The sequence below is a fragment of the Leopardus geoffroyi genome, chromosome E1 (genome assembly GCF_018350155.1).
Source record: "Leopardus geoffroyi isolate Oge1 chromosome E1, O.geoffroyi_Oge1_pat1.0, whole genome shotgun sequence".
Classification (NCBI taxonomy): domain Eukaryota; kingdom Metazoa; phylum Chordata; class Mammalia; order Carnivora; family Felidae; genus Leopardus; species Leopardus geoffroyi.
The window spans coordinates 22,807,571-22,829,147 of NC_059330.1; the positions used below are offsets into that span (position 1 = coordinate 22,807,571).

General features: G+C 42.3%; 2 protein-coding genes, 1 long non-coding RNA gene and 1 other non-coding gene across 11 annotated transcripts in view; 3 read left to right on the top strand and 1 right to left on the bottom strand.

Annotated features, from left to right (window-relative positions):
* The first annotated feature begins 1,362 nt into the window (after positions 1–1,362).
* Positions 1,363–4,162, top strand: LOC123604440. 4 transcript variants are annotated; one of them, XR_006715330.1, is made up of 4 exons: positions 1,363–1,815; positions 1,936–2,035; positions 3,755–3,949; positions 4,048–4,162. It is a non-coding gene; the product is annotated as an uncharacterized LOC123604440 (long non-coding RNA). The 4 variants fall into 4 exon arrangements; XR_006715328.1 differs by having other exon boundaries at positions 1,365–1,815; positions 3,755–3,893; XR_006715331.1 differs by lacking the exon at positions 1,936–2,035 and having other exon boundaries at positions 1,366–1,815; positions 3,755–3,893.
* On the top strand, positions 3,827–3,923 carry LOC123604733. The gene has a single exon (XR_006715465.1). It is a non-coding gene; the product is annotated as a Z30 small nucleolar RNA (small nucleolar RNA).
* Positions 4,163–6,169: 2,007 nt separating the features above from the next.
* On the bottom strand, positions 6,170–9,332 carry PEX12 (peroxisomal biogenesis factor 12). Its single transcript, XM_045490529.1, has 3 exons — positions 8,582–9,332; positions 7,749–8,302; positions 6,170–6,912 (listed from the first exon to the last, which is right to left on the bottom strand). The coding sequence occupies exons 1-3, from the start codon at positions 8,705–8,707 to the stop codon at positions 6,513–6,515; spliced, it is 1,080 nt and encodes a 359-aa protein (XP_045346485.1). The 5' UTR covers positions 8,708–9,332; the 3' UTR covers positions 6,170–6,512.
* A 5,221-nt stretch (positions 9,333–14,553) lies between these two features.
* AP2B1 (adaptor related protein complex 2 subunit beta 1) overlaps positions 14,554–21,577 on the top strand; it is a 128,371-nt gene continuing 121,347 nt past the window's right edge. For 3 of the 5 annotated variants that reach the window (XM_045490528.1, XM_045490524.1, XM_045490526.1), the window contains exon 1: positions 14,554–14,737. The gene's annotated coding sequence lies outside the window, so the exon portion shown is untranslated. Of the gene's footprint in view, positions 14,857–21,577 lie in introns of all 5 variants that reach the window. The other 2 variants (XM_045490527.1, XM_045490525.1) reach the window with 2 other exon arrangements.

Here is a 21,577-nt window from a genome sequence, read left to right on the forward strand (position 1 = left end):
CAGCCTATCCCAAACTCTCAAGGGACTCAATGTAACTTGCTAACGTTTGCAAGTCTTGAACTGCAACTCCTCTGCTCTTCCTAAATAAGCTCATCTTTTTGACAATTTTGCACTTGTCCCAGTCTTTATTTAGGTTGACACCTTCTACCCATCCCTTTCTGACACTCATCACATTCCTCACGCTGCTTTTCATATGCCACCTCTCAATTTCCACTTCCACAATCCTAATTTAGTTTCTTCTTAGCTCTCACCTATGCCAATCACTTGCTATAGTTTTCCTTTCTTTCACTTCGCCCTCCTTTGATCTATTTAAAAACACATTTGCATACATAGTTGTCAAAAGTACAGCTCTGATCACTGATCTACTCCCACTCTGAAATCTTCAAGTCTCCCACTTTCTCCAGAGTAATCTACACAGCCAGTAAGCCACCATCTTTGATGAAGTCTTGATTTGTCTTTCAAATTTCCCACCACCTCCTTTCTTTAACACTAATAGCGGTCCTCAGACTTTGGTATGAATCAGAATCATCCTTGGGGCACCTTTCAATAGCACATCTGCCTGGGATCCAACGCTAGAATTTCTGATTAGATAGTCTGGGTTGTGCTCCAGGCTTTTTTGGGTTTTTGTTGTCTTTGATGCTAGAGGACATACATATTAAGTATTCCCTGGTGTTTTCTAACTCACCGAATTTAGAAACACTACATTTTTTCGACTTTACTTACATTTCCAAGTTCCCCCATTCTTTCTCATTTAATTCGGGCGTCAAATTATTCCTTCTGCCAGAATCTCCTAATTTTCAAAACCCATCCATCTTTCCAGACTCAGATCAAATGCCACCTCTTCCAGGAAGTCTTTCCAGTTCTCCTGCGAATTTCTTTGATATTTAGCTGCACTTTTCTTGTGGAAAGCTGATCTAGGAAGCGTCCAAGCGCCCGATCAACGAAAAGAGTTCACAGAATGGAAAGGGACACATTCCTCCCAGCCCCCAGCCCTCAGCCCTCCCGCGGGAATCGGACAAGTGCAGTAAATCCTATTGGATCACTATCTGAATCGATAATTCTTCCCGGAAATCCCGGGCACAACTCTTTCAGATGCCCTCCCCGGTTGTAAAACAAAGGACCGGCAACTGGCAAAAGACGTCCCAAAGTCCAAGGGCAGGGAGTTGAGAGGCAGGCAGGAATCGCTCAAAGGCTGAAAAAGCACTAGCCTGAAGACGAAGACCCCACACTAAGAAGCAACCGAAAAGGCGCTTCCGCCCTCCGTCCCGCTCCACGCCTCAGTGTCGCCTGGCCCTCCGATTGGCTGCTCCTCGCACCCGCCTGACAAAGGCTGTGACCCACGTGATCCAATGGCGGCCGGAGGATTGGTTGGCCGGCGGAGGCTGTTCTGGGCTGGGAGGTCTCGCGAGCGGCAGCAAAGCTAGGCTACAAGCGGGAAGCGGGACTGAGTTGTAGCCAGGAGCTGAAAGGCCGGGTGTCTGCTGCTGTCAGTCTCCGCGGGCCGGAGCAAACCTCCCGAGACAGGGCGTAGGAGCTTGAGGAGTTCGGAGAGCGGGCTGTGGACTCGTGCCTGGGTCTTTGGTTTGAGCCCTGGCTTCGGCCTTACTCGTATTTCCCTGCAAGTACGGCCCCTCTCAGTCTTTCCTGAAGTCGGTGGGGTTTGGACTTTATTATTATTATTTTGTTGAGAATCCATTGTATGGAAGCACCGGTTGACCTGCGCAGCGCGCGGTGGAGACCGCCATGAGGTAGAAGCTAGGGGAGGGGGGGGGGGGTTAGACATGCTTGTATGGTTACCTGCGTGCAGTATTGGAGGTAAGTTGGCTTTTTAAATTGTGCTGATGACTTTGTAATCTAGGAGCTTAAGTTTAGGAGGGAGGGGCGCCCAGTGACCGAATTAAACGTTCATTTATTGAGCCTCGTCCTATGTACCAGGCACTGTTACGAGTGCGATGGATGCAAAGGCCAGGAAGACACTGGCTTGGTTCTTGAGGAAGTCCGTGCCATGGGGCCGATGGCAGAGATGGAAGGAGGGGTATGTGCATGGGTAAATAAGTAGCGTGTGATGGCGTGCTGTGGTGGGGGAAAGTGCTGTGTAAGTGAGACGAGAGGATGACAGAGTTAGACACCACTTAGAGAAGGTGACGTTTGAGTAAGGTTACTATAATTAGAAGTTCTCCAGGTTGAAAGGGTTGGGGGAGGCACTCCAGATGGAGCAAAGTGTACTGAGGAAGAGAACTAGGAATGTGTGCGTGCTGTGAATGGCGGGAGCACACTTGGAGCTCCGCTCCCAAGTTTCGTGCTTTTAGACAAAGTTATTTAAGTTCTCTCAGCCTCTGTTTTCCCCGGTTTTAATGTGTACTTCACCGGTGTAGGAAGATGAACTAAAGACTCCAGCGTAGCCCCTGTAAAACAGGCACTTTGTTAGTCCCCTCGCCCCCCGCCCCTTTTTAATGGAGTTTAATTGCTGAATGGTTAACACAGACCAACAGCTGTCAATTTTTAACTAAGGAGTATCAATCTATTGACATTTATAGATGGCTGAAGGAAGCATGTGCTGTCTCCAGAATTGTTACTTAGGTACTGACAACACCATGCTGAAAGGCTGGGGAGGGTGACATTGTGATCCAAGTACTTTTCCACGTCAGTGACAACATACCACCAGAAGGTGTCATTTAGAATAAATGAAATGCAGTCAGCTTTCTTACTCAGAAATTGATTATCCAGGTTTTGAATTACTTACACTTTGCATTGCTTCTTCTTTTTTTTTTAAACATTTTTTTTTTATTTTTTTTTTATTTTTTTAATTTATTTTTGAGACAGAGAGAGACAGAACATGAGCAGGGAAGGGGCAGAGAGAGAGGGAGACATAGAATCTGAAGCAGGCTCCAGGCTCTGGGCTGTCAGCACAGAGCCTGACGCAGGGCTCGAACTCACAGACTCTGAGATCATGACCTGAGCCAAAGTCGGATGCTCAACCGACTGAGCCACCCAGGCGCCCCTTGCATTGCTTCTTTTATCTTTCCTATGGCCTGGAGAAAAATGAAATTAAGCCTCATATTTACCTGGTAGTGGAAAAATGTAAATCTGATCATCAAACCTCTGTTCTCTTTCCAGCTCTACTGTTAGTTAATTTGTTGTGAACCTTTGGCAAAACGTAGCCTCTCTGGATCTTGGACTTTTAAGATAGAAGATTCCAGTGTAAAGATTTTATGACTATACTTCTTCTCTTTGTTAGGAGCAGAATTATAAATCAAACTGTATATTAAATGAGCTGGAGTTTATAATGGAATGTAGTAGAAAATCTTTTCTAAAGCTTTTACTTTAGGATGATAAATCTCTTCACAGACATCCCTGAAATTTTATCATGCCTAGTGTTTGGGCTCATTAAAAAAAAATTTGGGGGCGCCTGGGTGACTCAGTCATTTAAGCATCCAACCCTTGATTTTGGCTCCAGTCATGATCTCACAGTTGCTGGGATGGAGCCCTGCATCCGTCGGGCTCTGCACTGACAGCCTGGAGCCTGCTTGGGATTCTCTCTCCCTCTCTCAAAAATAAATAAACATTAAAAAAAATTTTTTTTTAATCATAAATGCCTCTCCACTCTCCTGAATTTCAAAAGCAAAAAAGTTCCTCCAAGTTTGCATTTTTGTACAGCAGACTTGCTTAAAGCAAAACATAATGGAAAATTAAGTATTTGTTGAAAGCCCATGGTTGAAACTTATCTATAAAGAAGCCTTTATTTTTTTCATAGGTTAACCTAAGTTTTCTTGGATGTGGAGACTGTTGGGCTGCTCTTAGGTATAGAAGGATGTGAAATGGAATGATGCGATGATGAGTGAAGTATAGTCTGACCTGGTATTGCCACTGCTTCAGTGTTGGCCTTGACCAGGGTATGATCCCTTAATCTTCTCTCTGAGCTGATTTTGGTTGTGGTTTTTCCACATTGGTATGTTTTAATCTATTTGCATACTGATTTTATTATGTATAAGAATGTTTCTTTGATATTCTTTTGAATTGCTGATACTTTGCTGTTTTCCTTCTTAGGTTGAGGTGAAAAATCTGGCTTTTGATATCTTCGTGGAGGACTACATTATTTCAATCCTGAATCTGGTTCAGTTTCCTTATTGACTTATTATGATATTAAAAATGCTTAATTAACTATGGTGTTTATTTTCATAAAACCTTGCGCTCTAACAAGAACTTTTACAAATATCTATTACATTCTTCTTATGGTACACAAAAGTGTTAATATTTTCTTTTTTTTTTTTTTTTTCAACGTTTATTTATTTTTGGGACAGAGAGAGACAGAGTATGAACGGGGGAGGGGCAGAGAGAGAGGGAGACACAGAATCGGAAACAGGCTCCAGGCTCTGAGCCATCAGCCCAGAGCCTGACGCGGGGCTCAAACTCACGGACCGCGAGATCGTGACCTGGCTGAAGTCGGACGCTTAACCGACTGCGCCACCCAGGCGCCCCAAGTGTTAATATTTTCAAATCCATGGGTTAATCCATTTCAAAATTTAATCAACTTTGTGCTATCAGAGAATGTGCCTTGAATTGCTAAATGAGTGAAAATATTGGAAAACACTTATCTCAGCAGAGGCACTTAAATTATTTTCATCCTTCCTCTACCCATATATTTTCACCAACCTGACCATCCAGTAGCATGAATTTTACTACACAGAACTGAAGTGTTTCTGTAGTATTTCTAAGACAGGGTATTTCACACAAAGCTGAATTCTTGCTGTTGGAGTAGAGGATTTTTTTCTCCAAGTATTAGATTAGCAATAAACCCCCCCCACACACACACAAACAAGATGTCAATACAAAAATACCTCAAAGTCAAAGGTGGTCTGAATGAAAAATTTAAACACCTCAGTAATCTTTAAGTTTCCACATAATCATGACAACTTGGAACAGCTCTTTGCCAAAAACATTTATTCTTAAAATTTGTTTCAGCATTTCACAGAAACTTACTAATAGCCAGAATAATTTGTGCCCATTTTGCAGACTCTTAACAGCAAGAAGAAAGAGCTTATTAAAAGATTCTTTTGCACAAAGTTAGATCAGTATTTTAGTTCATCTCTTAATTAGATTTGCTTTCACACTGAAATCTTCAGACAATATACACTCAACCCCTACTTTTCTTTAACCAGTTTCCCTTCTGTATGGCTCATAAAGGAATCTTCTTTAAAAGTTGATAAACTATAACAGGTGTTACTTAACAAGTGGATCACAGCATATGGAAGGTGCTTTGTTCTTCTAAAGTGTTTCTAAGTATGTCTATAAAGAGCAGGTCTAGGTTTCACATTGTTTGCTAACTGATAAAATATCTTCTTCATAGGCAGATAAATGCTTCCTTTTCTCAAGAAGAAGGCTGCTACCTATTCACTACCCACTTTATGAGGTCTAACTTGGGTTTTTCCTGAGAGCTTCTATACCTCTTGTTCTTCAAGGAAAAGCTTCTGTACTAACTATCCCCTTTTATCCACTTCTTGTACATTGACCTTCATGTCTCCTGTCAGTCCTGATTCTCATTTTAACCAGCTTGGTAAACTCTAAGTAGGAATCTAGAGAGCAAGTTAAAAGGTTAAGATCAATGGATACATCTTTGTAAAGAAATCCATATACGGTTGACCCTTGAACAACACAAATTTGAACTGTGTAGGTCTACTTATATTCGGATTTCTTACAGTACAGTACTGTAAAAAGTACAGTATAAAATTTTTTTAAACTTTTATTCATTCCTCAGAGACAGCATGAGCAGGGAAGGGGCAGAGAGAGAGGGAGACACAGAATCTGAAGCAGGCTCCAGGCTCTGGGCTGTCAGCACAGAGCCCGATGCGGGGCTGGAACTCACAAACTGCGAGATCATGACCTGAGCTGCAGTTGGATGCTCAACCAACTGAGCCACCCAGGCACCCCCAAAAAAGTACAGTATAAAGGTACTTCTCTTTTTTTTTTTTTAATTTTTTTTAATGTTTATTTATTTTTGAGACAGAGACAGAGCATGAATGGGGGAGGGTCAGAGAGAGAGGGAGACACAGAATCCGAAGCAGGCTCCAGGCTCTGAGCTGTCAGCACAGAGCCCGATGCGGGGCTCGAACTCACGGACAGCGAGATCATGACCTGAGCCGAAGTCGGACGCTCAACCGACTGAGCCACCCAGGCGCCCCAAGGTACTTTCTCTTAATCTTAGTATTTTCCCTATCTTATTTTACTGCAAGAATACGGTATATAATACATGTAACATACAAAATGTGTGTTAATTGACTATTTATTCGTAAGGCTTCTGGTCAACAGTAGGCTATTAGTAGTTCAGTTTTGGGGGATTCAAAAGTTATATGTGGGGGGCCGGTGAACACATGTTCAGGGGTCAGTTATTTAAAGTCCATATAATTATGAGTAGAGGATGAGAAGTATCAAACAATGCTACATACTGTGCTGAAAATCAGTCCTGTGGCCTTATAGTGCAGTAATTTTGTTGTGAGATAAAATGCTAATCCCTTTCAGTTCTCAGGGGAGTACAGTTTAATTAGATGTTGTACTTCTGTTGGATAACCTGTTATGGGACAAGCTTGGTGACTCCTGACATAATTAAACACACAGCGATAACAAAACACATAGCCAGAGGTGGCAAGAACAGTATCATTCACCCGGGTTTTACGACACAGTGGGCACACAGTCTTCATTTTGGGTAACAGAGGAGAATCAGAATTGTAGTCCAGGTGTACAGGTGGTGGCGGAGTAGGTAGGGCAGTCAGCGATTTGACGGTTTCTTGATTTTCAGATGAGTACCACCACTCAAGGAATTGCAGAAAGAATACTCCCACAGAAAGGCCAGTAGAGAGGGATAAGGCAGCACCTCCCACAGCTTTCTTCAGAGCTGACTTTATCTTCTCACCAACACTGGTGGGAGAACAGAACGAGGAGACAAAAGGAGAAACTGCTTATGTAGGTATCATCACAGAATGGCTACTAAAATTATAGTTCTTACACTCTTCATCAGAATCACCGATTCAGTTTGGGGATTGAGTAGTTGCTAGATTGGCACTGTCTCCTTTAGTATCTGTTCTAAATGATTTCTTTTTTCTGACCTACAGTCTTTTGGGAGTATAGGAGCTAAACTTTGTATTTAATGACTAGGGTCTTCTTTGTTTTTGTGTTTTAAGAAAGAAATTAGACTGATTATATAGATTGTGTGTGTGTGTGTGTGTGTGTGTAAGGTAGTATATCCAGAAAAAGGAACAACGCTCTTAACAAAAAATAACTTAGCAATATTGAGGAATACATATTTGAACTTGTAGGACACCACAAACACTAACTAGAAGCAGTATAGCATTGTGGTTAAGACACAGTCTTGAGAACTGTTGATCGGGCTTGGATCTCAGTTCTGCCACCTTCCAGCCATGTGGCCTTGGCAAGGGACTTCAGTATCAGGGCTCAGTTTCCTTAGCTGTTAAATGGAACAATGGATTTATTTCATTTGGTTGTGATGAGGATTGAGGTAACGTACGTAAAGCAAACACCTAGCACAGGGCCTGATGCACGCAGCAAGCGTGCACAAAAATGTAGCTAGTGTGATGAGGAAGTTTACCAGGATGGCCACTCTTGTTCTATGGACACGAGAATTTTTCTGTGTTTACAAAATACCTCAAAGTGAACCAAGGAAGGTGGATTTAATAAAATTGGTTCTGATTTTAGAATATGTTAATGAAATATTTGGGGGAATGTTAAAGCCTTACCTCCTGGCTGGTTGCTGCATCATGCTGACTTCAGCTGGTCTGTGCTCCAGAGCTTGTATATCCTGAACTGTAAGTCGACCTAACCGAACACCAGCCAGCCTCAGCAGTGGTGAGTGATGCTGAGCCTTTCCTAGGATGTATCGAAGTTGTTGTGCAAAAAACCAGCCTTCCCATGCCATGTTAACAAATGGGTAGGCTGCCAGGAAGGCTCTATAAAACTGTTTCCAACGGGAAGAAGGGGGATGAATAGAATATTCATCCTCTTCTCTCAGGCTAGAAACCAGCTTCTCAAGCTTCACTTTCAGGTAGGGAAGAAGAACCAGGAACATAATTGACTTCCAAAGCTGCTGCTTTGGGAGACCAGCACTGGCCAACCTCTGAAGCTTGTGTGTGTCCTCCATTACAATGCGCTTTAAGCCATAAAAATTTTCAGAGAATGAGGCACTGGTTTTGGACAAATAATGCTGCTGGAGCAGAAGATCTAGCAGGGTGAAGATTTCATCAAACCACCTCCAAAAGAAGCCATAGTGGGCAGGATTGGATTCTGCAAGAACCTAAAGCAAAGTAAATTAATAAAATGAAATTCATTCCATTTCACAATTACTATGCATTGTATTTGCATTTCCCCTTTTTTCTTCTAAATTCTATACTTTAGGCTTAAATGAGCACTTCTTTTGGGGTCTGCCCTATCCTCCCTGAAGTGCTGGGTTATTCAGTACAGGGCTCTACACATAACATGGACTCAATAACCGTTAAACCATAGGATGTGAATTATAATTATTGGTTTGGTTTTTACCCAGTCCCTAAAAACTCTCAGAGAATTGACACCTTACCTTGACCACATGCTGAAGAGCAGGTCTCACTGCTGTCATTAAACTCTCCTGTGCTACCACCTCAAAGATGGATGGCTGGTCATCCACCACAGAAGCAGTTGTGATGTGAGCCCCGTGCTCAGCCATAATTTCCCGTGTGCACTGGGTTTCACTTTGCCCACAAACTCTTTAGTAAGCATGAACTTGTTTTAGTTATCAAATAGGTGCTCAGTCTTAAAGGTAATCTTTCTGCAAGAGACCCAAAACTCCTCTTTCACGGAAGTGGGGGGAAAAGACCTCTTCTGGAGGCAGAAGGGAGGGGTCTCAAAAGGAGGTTAAGAACGAAGTTAAGGCCGACGCGGGTGGAAGTGGTGTGTGGGGTAGGGGTGACTTGTCAAATGCTGTACCTCACAGGGCAGAGCATGCCTATGGGGACAGGGATGGGCGAAGGAGTGATATCTTCTGGAGCTGCAGCCCTGGAGGCTGCGAATCAGGGACTCTAACTCGTGAGGGCTCAAGAGCCAGCTAGCTCTGAGGGGTTAGAGGTGCCAGTGCGGACTCGGTACGCGAAGACCGGCTCCAGCCGTTGGCTGCAAAGTACCCCCGCCAGGGACCGTCCTTGCGCGCTGACCCCCGGCGAGGCGCGAAGGACCCACGATTCCACGTTTGTAGAGAGGCCCCCGCTTTATGACAGGAGCCGCACCCGGAAATAGAAGCCGCTGGGGACTGGGATGGCTGGCGGACGGGAGGCGCTCTAGCGTGGCCGGAAACCGGAACGAGCAAACTCTATGACCCCACCGGAGCTTCCGCTTCCGCTTCCGCTCCCGCTGAAATTAAAGAAGTGACTTGGGGAGGCCTGGCTTGGAGTTGGGTTCTCAGCTCGATTTACTTTTCTTAGCTAGGTTTGCATCGCATCCCCAATGGGAAGCCACACCTCTGAATCTCTCTGCAGAGGTCTTTTTGGAAAGGTGTTTGGGGCGCCGCGCGACGTCTGGCACCCAGAGCCAGGAGTTCGAGCCTGCTGCTGAGGCCTGTGTTCCCTTGGGCGATTTAGTTAATAAGGGTGGGGGGACGAATGGGAATGTGGACACACGGAAGTTCTCTCTGTGTGCGCCGGGCGTGGTGGTTAATTTATAGTCGGCCCTCCCAGGAGGGATTTGCAGCTGGAGATAGAAGTCTTTAGCCTTATTGCCGCTAATTAAAAAAAAAGAAAAGAAAAGAAAAAAGATGATTAGAATGAGAAAGGTTCCTGATGTTCCTCAGAACTTGGAACGGTCACTTTCCATTCTAGCCGGTAGATTGACTGTCTTGTAGGCGTAGTTACGTTCAAGCATAACTAGGCACTTGCCACACTTGATGAAAATGGTTCCTACTCTCCTATACGGTTGGATGTGTCACAGCGATGTGAATACAGGACTAAGAGGAATCCTGATGAGTTGTAACTAGAATCAACTGGAGACGCTTGGAAGATGGCACTTTTCACTGTACACCAAACTTAGTGTAATTTACAATTAGCAAAGGGCTTTTACATCATATGCAACTTACCCTCTCTTGAGTTGCTTATTCACGTTTAACCATTCCTCTTTCTTCAACCCCTCTCCACTTCTGTGCTAAATATATAGGAATAGAATGTATTCACTGCTTTAGAGGACCTTGTGGTATAAAGATAATTGGTTTGCATAATGAGAACTCTCAAAAACAAGATTTGGGTTTAATTGTTTCAATAAAATATTGCAAGTTAACCTTAATTATAGTTCTAAAAGGTGTTTTTTACTCCACCAAATAACCTGCCAGCGAAAATCACATTGATACAAGATATTTTACCTTAGGGAATTTTAAGGACTAGAGATAATGTATCTGTATAAAGCACCCGACACGTATTAGGTGTTCTAACAATGGTAGCCCTTATTTGCAGGCTTCTCTTTTTTCTTTTCTTTTAAGTTTGTTTATTTTGAAAGAGAGGGAGGGAGAGAGAGAATCCCAAGTAGGCTCCACACTTTTAGCACAGAGCCCGAAGCAGGGCTCGATCTCACGAACCAAGAGATCATGTCTTGAGCCAAAATCAAGAGTCAGGTGCTTAACCGACTGAGCCACCCAGGCGACCCATGTGCAAGCTTTTCTTAATTAAACAACAAAAAGACAAGGTTGAGACAGCATCTACTATGACAAGTGGGAAATTGGTTAAACATTTGTATCAATTTTAGGGTTCTTTGGTTACAAGCAAAAGAAATAGGCCACTATTTAAACTAAAAAAAATATTGGAAATATATAGAGTAGTTAAAATGAGGAAAGCCAGCTCTAAAAGGACAGGAACTACAGTCCTATTGGATGTCTCTAGCAAGAATTAGTAAAGTCTCACCCAGGCAGCATTGTTAAAATGAATGAGCTTCAACAAATTTCTGTCACTGTACTTAGAATGCAAATTGTATTGCCCTACCTTAGTTCAGATGTCTTCTCCACTCTTTCAGGGAAGAGGGCAAGACATCTTGATTAACGGTCTTTGAAAATACCCCAAAAGTAAATTGAAAATGCACAAGGAAAAGTCAAAATAGTCAAAAATAGTTAGTGTCAATTATTACAGCCAACAAATAACCACCTCATCATAAATCCCGCCCTCATGTTTATAATGTAATAATAGATAAGACACATAAAAAGTGCACTTATGTGAAGAGGTATTCAGAGCCATCAGACAGGCTAATATGACGTGAGTTTAGAGGAAGAGATAACTATCAGCTGGGAGGAATACACACTGCTAACCACTTTAAACAGAACACCCTTATTGGCCTGCATAACCAAAGGCAAGAACATTGTTTCTAACCTCCTATTTTATCTCCACTTCCCTTTGCCAGTTGCTCTTTAATGCAATGATGTAACCTGGCACATTCTGTACCTCATACCATAACAGATGTCCACTGAGAAAGTTTTATGAATCAGGTGGACCTCAAAAGATAAGTACCTTTGGGGCAAGTATTAGTAGTAGTGACAGAACTTTTGAGGCTAAGGGAGCAGCATGGAGTGGATAGGAGGAACAAATTGTTGCTTGCTTTAACTGTAGAGGCACAAATAGGAATAGTAGAGAGTATGTTGAAAATAGATTTAGACGGATTATGGAAGGTCTTAAATGCTAGTTTTAGTACTCTGCCTGTGGATGGTAATTTATTTAATAAATATTGAGTAACTTTAAAGTTTGTTTGTATTTATTTTGAGAGATACAGAGAGCAAGAAGGGAGGGGCAGAGAGAGGAAGACAACAACAAGCAGGCTCCATGCACTGTCCGCACAGAGCCCGATGTGGGGCTCAAACTCACGAACAGTGAGATCGTGACCTGAGCCAAAATCAAGAGTCGGATACTTAACCGACTGAGCCACCCAGGTGCCCAATATTGAGTAACTTTTATGTGTCAGGCATTATGTTGGGTGATGGGTATAAAGTAGTAATAAAAACAAATTGTATCTGCCTTCATGGAATTTACAGTCTAGTTGAGGAGGGAGATAATAAATAAATTAAGATACAATTTGTAAATAGAATGAGAGGGCTGGGATGGTGTGGTGGTGTGGGCTGGGAGTGCAGAACCTTCTAGAATGGGTAAACAGAGTGCCTTTCTGAGGAGATTGCAATTAAACCAAGACCTAAATTATGAGCCAGCCATGTGAGGAGTTGCGGGAGGAGGGGGTAGTATTAGGTAGAAGGAGCGGTATTTGTGAAGGCCCTAGGATGGGAAAGAGTTTAGCATATTTGAGGGCTGCAATAGCTAGCAAAAGGAAAAATGAACAGTAACTGAAAGGCATAAAATGATGTTAGAGAGGTAGAGGCCAAACCAAGCAAGGACTCCGGCCATGAGAAAGAGACAATTTTAGCCCAAGTGCAATGGGAATTCACGGAAGAATACCAGAATCACGATGAGATTTGTATTTTTAAGATGACCCTGTAATGGTTATGTGCTTATGTTTACTTTATGAAAATTCATCCGAGCTTTACATTTATAATGTGTGCACTTTTTATAAAATGTTTGTTATACTTCAAAATAAGTGCAACTAAAACCTAAGGGCACTTGGGTGGCTCAGTCAGTTAAGCGTCCAACTTCAGCTCAAGTCATAATCTCACAGTTCACGAGTTCCAGCCCCACGTCGGGCTCTGTGCTGACAGCTCAGAGCCTGAAGCCTGCTTCAGATTCTGTGTCTCCCTCTCTCTCTGTCCCTCGCCTGCTTGCACTCTGTCTCTGTCTCTCGAAAACAAGTAAACTTAAAAAAAAACAAAAAAAAAACAACAAAAAAAAACCGGCTGCTGTGTGGATAATGGTTGGGAGAAAAGTTGAGGTTTCTAGTATTCCAGGCAAGAGGTGATGGTGGCTTGTATTAATGAGGTGGAATAGAGGGGATTGGATGAATTAAAGATTTATTTTGAAGGTAGATTGACAACTTGGAGATGGATTGGATGTGACAATTAAAGGAGAGAGAAATCAAGGATGACCCCAGGTTTCTGGCTTGAGGAGTGTAGTGTAATTTATCGAGATAATCATGCAGCAAATACATACATAGTATGTGCAGCCATAGTTCTAAGTGCTTTACATATATTAATTCCCTTCATCCTTATAACAATATTTTGATTAAATATTACTATCTCCCTAGTTTATAGATGAGAAAACTAAAGAGCATAGAGCTTCGGGGAACTGGGGGAAGGATAGGTTTTGGACATATTAAGCATAAAGGAGCTGTTGAAAGGTTTTGAATAGAAGAGGCATATGAATCAAAGTCTCTAAGATTTTTCTGGTGGCTTCTTAGTTATGAATCCACCTCTGATTTCTGGGAATTGTAAAAAACCAGGTTTTACAGCAACCCTCATCCCATGATTTGCTTAATTTGGGTGGGCCATAAATATAGAATTTTCCATAAGTGTGGTTGGCAATTTGGTGGTGAAAAGTTGGGAAAAGGTCAAGGCTAGAGATAGAGATTTTGAAGTCCTATGGGTAGGAAAGATCATTGAACTCATGGTATTGCTAAAAATGGTGTAAAGAAAATGTATCAATATAGAACTTAAAAAAATCCTCACTATTCTCTCTTTCCAATATCCTATATATCTTCTCTTTTCAGCCACATTTTCTTATGGAGTTATTTGTAACTCCTGTTTTCATTTCCTCACCTCCATTACCCTCAAACTTCTGCAGCATGGCCTTTGCCTTCTGTCTCTACTGACGGTCCCAGCAGTGATGACCTTTACATTGCTAAATCCTTGGACGCTTTTCAGTCCTTCCTCCTCTTCTCTCTAGCAAGTGATACTGTTGATCATTCATACATTTACACATTCAACAAATTTTGGAGAGGGGAGTGGGGCTAGGTCGCAGAGATAGAAGAGCGAATAGGTTAGTATGTTCCTACTTTCATAGAACTCTAAAAACATCCTAAAAAGTTATAGCCACCAGCTTTTCCTTCTCCTTTTCTACTTCGCAGTCTCCTTTGTATTTTGGTTTCCTCACTCTCCACATTTAAAAAAATTAAAGACTTACTATTTTTGAAGCAGTTTTAGGTTCACAGCAAAATTAAGAAACAGGTACAGAGATTTCTAGGTCTCGGTTTCCAAAAGTAACTTACTATTGTGTAAGCACTCCTATTACAAGCCAGGTGCTTTACCTACTTTATCCCACTGAAACTTCCCAAGCCAGGAAGAGATAGATTGTTGGCTCCTTTTCACAGACAAGACTAAGGTTAAGGAGACATTAAGGAACTTTCCCAGTCATTCTCAAGGCAGGGGTTTGAATTCAGAAATTCAGATCCGATGCCATCTCATCCTGTTTTCCAACAGGATATTTCACCCTTTCTATGGGAGAGTTTTTAGAGAACTGTGCGAGGAAACAAATCCAGAGAACGACAGTTTGTTTAATACATCCCTCTGTATAGCCACTGAACTCCCTCTTGGGTCCAGTATCCAGTCTCCGAGGAAAGCCCGTCCGTCTCCAAGGCGACAGAGCTCGCCGCCTTTCTGGTTCTGCCGCGCGCGGGGATGACGGTGCGCGGCGAGGTTCTCTGACGTCAGAGTTTCCTGTCCACCATCTTTGTCTCTGGCAAAGTGGGTTTTGCGCAGTGGCTTAGACCTGGAGGAGTCGTGACGTGCAGGAAACCATTACAACACCACTCGGGCCGTGCTCTCTGGCTGCTGCCGCCACCCCCGCCCTTGCCTCCGGTGAGTTCAAGGCGGCTAACTTCGGGGTGCGTCCGTCACTGCTGGGGGGAGACCCCAGGTTGACTTGGACACTGGCGGGGGGAAGAGGAAATCCTAGGAGCGTGACCGTTGAGTATGAAGTGAGCCGTCGGGTGTGACCGTTGTGAGGAAGAGGGTTGGAGAAAGGGACTCCACCGCTCTGGCGGGGCGAGGGAATCCTCGGGTGTGGCCGCTGGGAGTTGGGGGGCACCTGAGGGAAGATACGTTCGAGGTCGGGGGGTTGGGGCCAGAGGCCAGGGGTGTGGCCGGTAGAGGCTGGAGGCCAAAGGGGAGAACCTTCCTTCCTCACCGCTTGGCGTCTTTCACTCAGAGGTGGGACGTGTCCAGCTTAGCAGAAGGGGAAAGGGATTCCCCCACAGGTTTGTCCATTGATGGGCGAACCTCTCCCGTCTCCCGTAATGTGAGGATAAGCGACACCTCTCTCCCACCTTGTAATAGAGGAACATATCCCTAGAATCTTGACCACCTGGGGCAGAAGAGGAATTCCTGACACTTGGGGGGAAGGGAGGAGAAACGTTCAGACCCGATGTGAGAGTGGGGGAAGCAAGTAGGGATAAATCTTAGCCCCGAATTTTTTCTTTCTGGGCTTAGCAGGAATGATCTGGTTTGAGAAAGGCTGTAGATTAAGCCAGAGGTAAAGAAACTGGAACAGCCTGTTATTTCCATATTCTTTGAATCGAAAGAATTTATTCACGCTGTTTGTTTTAGGAGCAGTCTTCTATGGGGGTGGGGGGCGGCAGGGATGTTAATGATCTCACCTGGCTGTTTCATTATGGAGCTGAGCACATAAAGTGTTGCTGCTTCATTAAACGGATTTTTAAAAGAAGTGCGTCTTAAATGCCAGAAACTGTTAATTATTGTGGTTTAAAAGAAGTAAAGCGCAGTAAGTTTAGAAAAGGCCGTGTGACCACGAAGGTGGTCTCAATGAGGAACAATTTAAGTGACTAATTACCTGCTTGGTATGCCTGTATTGCTTAGCCTCAGGGTACACTTATAATATAATAATAGAAAGCAGCAGATGAAGGAGATGCAGCTGTACAAGAAAACGTGTAACACATTCCAATGATGACTAAGCGTGGTGGTAAGGTGAGAACTGTTTGCAGGTATCTTAACAGTTTAAACTCCCAGCGAAGCAAAAGGATAGCGTGTTCTGCGGACAGCCTCGCTGAAAGTTGGGTGGTAAAATTAACACAAAGCTAACATTCTGTGAATTAAGAGACAGACTCAAGAAAGCCCAGTTCTTCCATCTTTTTTTCCCCTTAAACATCTATATTTTATTTTATTTTTTAATTTATTCAAAAAAAGGTGTTTTTGGTTTTTTTTTTAAGTTATTTATGTATTTTGAGACAGAGAGAGGGAGACAGAGAATCCCAAGCAGCCTCCGCACTGGCGGAGCCTGATGTGGGGCTCAAACTCACAAACCGTGAGATCATGGCCTGAGCTGAAATCAAAAGTCGGACGCTTAACCAACTGAGCCACCCAGGCACCCCACTGTCCATATTTTAAAATACTACATTTTATGCACGGATTTGACCCAAGCTGGACAAGGAGTGAATTAGATATGATACGTTCTCCTTTTCTTCTTTCTTTACTTCTAGGCTTAAATTTTCCAGAGTTTTGGTATTTCAGTTGAGAATCAGATGTAAAGGGGGGCCTGGCAGGCTTCAGTAGGGCATGCTACTCTTGCCCCATGCTGGGTATAGAGATTACCTAAAAAAATAAAATCTTAAAAAAAAGAATTGGATGTAAACTTTTGAACTTCTTACTGTATAATATTAACACATTACTTTGTAGTCTGACATTTTTTTATGTTTATTTTTGAGAGAGAGAGTGGGGGAGGGGCAGAGAGAGAGGGGGCAGAGGGTCCAACGTGGCCTCCACGCTGACAGCAAGTCCGATATAGGACTCGAACTCACAAACCATGAGTGAGATCACCACCTGAGCCAAAGTCTGATGCTCAGCTGACTGAGCTACCCAGGCGTACTGGTAGTCTGACATATTTAAATAGAAGTCACATCTTGTGTCTATTGTAATTAGATGTCTTATGATTTCTTATGAGCTAAATGATAATGGAAGACACTATTATCTTTGCATTGAAATTTCTGATTATTGAGATGTTGGAATATCTCAGCACCTTTCACACTTGTAATAAAAGATGGCCGAATGGCCTTTCTGCTCTATGATTAGGTTAACTCCTGCCAGTTTTTTTGCTGTGAGCACCAAACTGTAAAGCCCAGCTCTGTGTGAAAAGAAGGGACTTAGTGGCCTCACCAAGTCTAAGTTAGCCGCCATTTCCCAGAGAGCCATTTGAAATCGAGACCCTATTAATTTTTTTCTTGCCTTATTTTCTTTAGGGGGACTGTAAGGAGGGAGGAATAGAAGAGAAGGGTCTTGAGGCACCTGGGTGGCTCAGTCGGTTAAGCGACCGACTTGGGCTCAGGTCATGATCTTACAGTTCGTGAGTTCAAGCCCCGCGTCAGGCTCTTTGCTGACAGCTCGGAGCCTGGAGCCTGCTTCGGATTCTGTGTCTCCCTCTCTCTCTGCTCCTCCTCTGCTCTTGCTCTGTCTCTCAATAATAAATAAACGTTTAAAAAAAAAATTAAAAAAAAAAAGAGAAGGGTCTTTCACAACCTATATTTGGGAGAAACTAGGTTATGTTAAATCCAGATATGTAATCCTGTGCAGGGAAGCTTTCTCTGAAATGCAGTGACACCACACTCCAGGCTAGGTCAAGTAAGAATGGTTGTGTGCTTTCCCTGTGATAGCTTCATTGTTTAGCAATATTCCTAGGCCAAACCGCAGGCCTTTAGAACAGTCAGTGACTTGTGGAGTTTGATCTGGTGGAAAGGTAGTGTGAGTTCAAACTCCATAATGCCTTTGCTTTTTCCTTGAGTTCTCCTGTAGGAACAAAAAAAAGTTTTTTTTTGTTTTTTTTTTTTTCGGGAAGAGCTTGGTTTTTGAGGCTCTTCAGCGAATATTTGATTTTTTTTTTCCCCCTATTTTTTTCAGCTCTATGTTGGCTTCTTTTTCTTTGGCTTCTAATGCAGGCTACGTTTTTCACCATCTTGTATTTTGGAGAATCTGCTTATGTTCATCCCTGGCTTGTGATTATCTCCTTTAAAAAATACATATGTAATTTTTTTGAAGTGTAATTCACATAACAAAATTAACCATTTTAAAGTGAATAGTGACAGGTAGTACAATCCCAGTGTTGTGCAACTACCGCCTCTTTCCACTTGTTTTTGTTTAGACTATTTTCATTTTTCTTGGAGTTTTCTTTTGGCTTAAGGCAGGAACTGACTTAATACAATGTGTTCCTGCCAGTATGGGTAAGAGATGTTTCATTACTGTTTTTTCCAACAGCAGGAACTAAGAGTGATAGGTTTTTCCTTTCTTTAAGAGCAGAGATTCTTAATTTAGGATCTAAGATTACTTGACTCTCTTCCCTGAAATTTTGTGGGTGGGTATGTTATTCTCTAGTTAAGAACACAGTGCTCACAACGAATAGGGAAATATATTCCTTGACAATGAAATTTAAGGGAGGTAGTTAAATGTGTGGGTCATTAATAAAGGTAGAACTTCAGACTAGGTTAGTTTTATGTTTAACAGACTGTGGTTAAAACTGTTAAAAATTTAATATGTGGGGCACCTGGGTGGCTTAGTTGGTTGAGCGTTGACTCTTGGTCTCAGCTCAGGTCGTGATCTCATGGGTCATGGGATCAAGCCCCACATCAGGCTCTGTGCTGACAGTGCAGAGCCTGCTTGGAATTCTCTCTTTCCCACTCTCTGTCCCTCCCCTGCTCATGGTCACACACTGTCTCTCAAAATAAATAAGGAAAACTCGAAAAGAAAAAAAAAAGAATTTAATATGTTTGGTGTGCCTGGGTGGCTCAGTGAGTTAAGCGGCCAACTTTTGATCTCAGCTCTTGATCTCAGGGTCATGAGTTCAAGACCCTTGGTAGGCTCCAGGCTGGGCAAGAAGGTTACTTAAAAAAAAATTTTTTTTTATATGTGTATATGAATATGAGATCTTGAGAAAACAACAATTTTTGTGCCCCTTTTCAAAGAAACTGGGCGGGGGGGGGGGGGCACCTGGATGGCTCTGTCGGTTAAGCATCTGACTTTGGCTCCAGTCATGATTTGTGAGTTTAAGCCCCGCAGTGGGCTCTCTGCTGTTAGCATGAGTGCTTTCTCTCGCTCTCATTCTCTCTCTCTCTCTCTCAAAAATAAATAAATGTTAAAAAGCAAAAACAAGCAGTATGAAAAATTCCAAGCAGATTTTGTTTGTAAATCCTAAACAAGTTTTAAGTTTTGGTGATCTTATTGGACTTAATAGGCATAGTAACATCTTAAGCCATAATGGCCTTGAGCTATGGCTCTCCTGTTAGGCCCTAGTGATCGTTTCTGTATAGCCGTTTCTCTCTTTTTATGTGTAAGTTATTACGTGATAATTTCGGATTTATTCCAGGTCTTTTATGTGAAGGACTCCCTTTCTTCAATTTGCCCATTTCAAATTTAGTGTACATTGTAAATGGATTAAATGATTATAACATTCTTCAAATTTTTTCTAGACAGGCATTATGAAAATACTGCAGAAGGCAAGCCCCTGTTACAGGTTAATTTTTAATTATAACAACTATCGGGGCGCCTGGGTGGCTCAGTGGTTAAGTGTCCGACTTCGGTTCAGGTCATGATCTCGTGGTCCGTGAGTTCGAGCCCCGTGTCGGGCTCTGTGCTGACCGCTCAGAGCCTGGAGTCTGTTTCAGATTCTGTGTCTCCCTCTCTCTCTGACCCTCCCCCGTTCATGCTCTGTCTCTCTCTGTCTCAAAAATAAACGTTAAAAAAAATTTTTTTTTTTTAAACAACTATCAAAACGGGAATTTCTTTTTTTTTTCAAAACAATTTTTTAAGTTTTATTTACTTATTTTTTTTTTTTCAACGTTTATTTATTTTTGGGACAGAGAGAGAGCATGAACGGGGGAGGGGCAGAGAGAGAGGGAGACACAGAATCGGAAACAGGCTCCAGGCTCCGAGCCATCAGCTCAGAGCCCGACGCGGGGCTCAAACTCACGGACCGCGAGATCGTGACCTGGCTGAAGTCGGACGCTTAACCGACTGCGCCACCCAGGCGCCCCTATTTACTTATTTTGAGAGAGAGCACACGCAAGAAAGCGCGAAAGCATGAGCAGAGGAGGGGCAGAGAGAGGTAAAGAGAGAATCCCAAGCAGGCTCCACACTGACAGACGCTCAACTGACTGAGCCACCCAGGTGCCCCTAAAATGGGAATTTCTGTATTCTATAATGTTTGTGAGTTCTAGCTCGTGTCTTTTAACAAGGGAATTCAGTGAAATTCTGATACAACCTATAGCGCTCTTGCATAAGGATCGGGACTGTAAATAATAGCCACTTGGAAAGATCTCAGCTGAGTCTAATTTCCTTTAGGTTGTTCAAGTGGCACATTTTAGAGATCAAATTTGAGCCAGGCTGTTTTCATTATTTCATGTTTATTTGGCTCTTTTTCCTTTTCCTTAATTACATCGATTTGTTTAGTGCTTAGGTCTTTTCTCTCTGATCCATATTTACTGTTGTTTGCCATATGTGGTATTACTCAAGTTTGCCAAATTTATGATCACTCATGTTGTGGCATGACAGTAATGAGCAGGTGCCAGGCATCAGTCCTAAATTTGGTAGTAAGTATTGTTGATGATGGTAAGGAAGAAGATACATGTTTTTGAGTGCAGAAGGGATATTATTAAAAGAAAATTTTAATACGTTTAAAGATACCAAGTACTTTGGATGAAGTCTTGAGTTTCTCAAATCAGAAAACATTGTCTCATTATTTAGGGAGAAATGTCACCAGTCCATGCCATTTTTGTTTTACTAGTAAAACCATGTGTCAGCTGGATTAATTTCCTGGGAATTGGAACAGAAGTATTAAACTTGAGGCTGAGATCCATGATCTTTTAAGTTTTAACACCAGTTCTGATTCTCTTTTGTATGCAATGGTGACTGAATAAATCTCTCTCTCTCTTTTTTTTTTTCCTGGCCTTATTTTTAACTGCAAAGTAATATTCTTTTGGAATACAAAAGAATTATTGAAGAATGTTATTCTTTTGGAATATTATTCTTTTGGGCTAAGTGTAGATTGTTGGAAATATGAAAACTGTAATTAAAAAAATCCATGCATAAGGCATGTTTGCCTCTAGATATTTGTTGTGAAAGAATATTGTCCTATTAATTTAGTCTTTTTTTTCTTAGATTCCTTTTCTCAAGTGTAATAGTGAATAGGTTGGCACAACTGTTTTCTCTTTCTACTTTGACCTTAACATTGCTTCAGGATATGTGTTTTCAGGATACATCCCTTGAGGTAGGGAGTAAATCGCATTTTCCTGAATGGAAAGTAATTGGGAGATCTTTCAAAACAAACTTTTTTTTATCTTAAATATTTGAGTGCCTAATTGAAGATGTATTTACAAAAAGGTCTAGCTTTAGATCTTCGAGGTGTTGAGATAATTATGGATAAAATTACAAAGCCATAATAGGTTCATATTATCAGTCCATTCCATTTAGCCTGTTATTTTGCCCCAGTTAGTTCCTTGAGGCAAGAGTTACATTCTTTTTTTTTTTTTTTTTTTTTTTAATTTTTTTTTTCAACGTTTATTTTTATTTTTTGGGACAGAGAGAGACAGAGCATGAATGGGGGAGGGGCAGAGAGAGAGGGAGACACAGAATCGGAAACAGGCTCCAGGCTCTGAGCCATCAGCCCAGAGCCCGACGCGGGGCTCGAACTCACGGACCGCG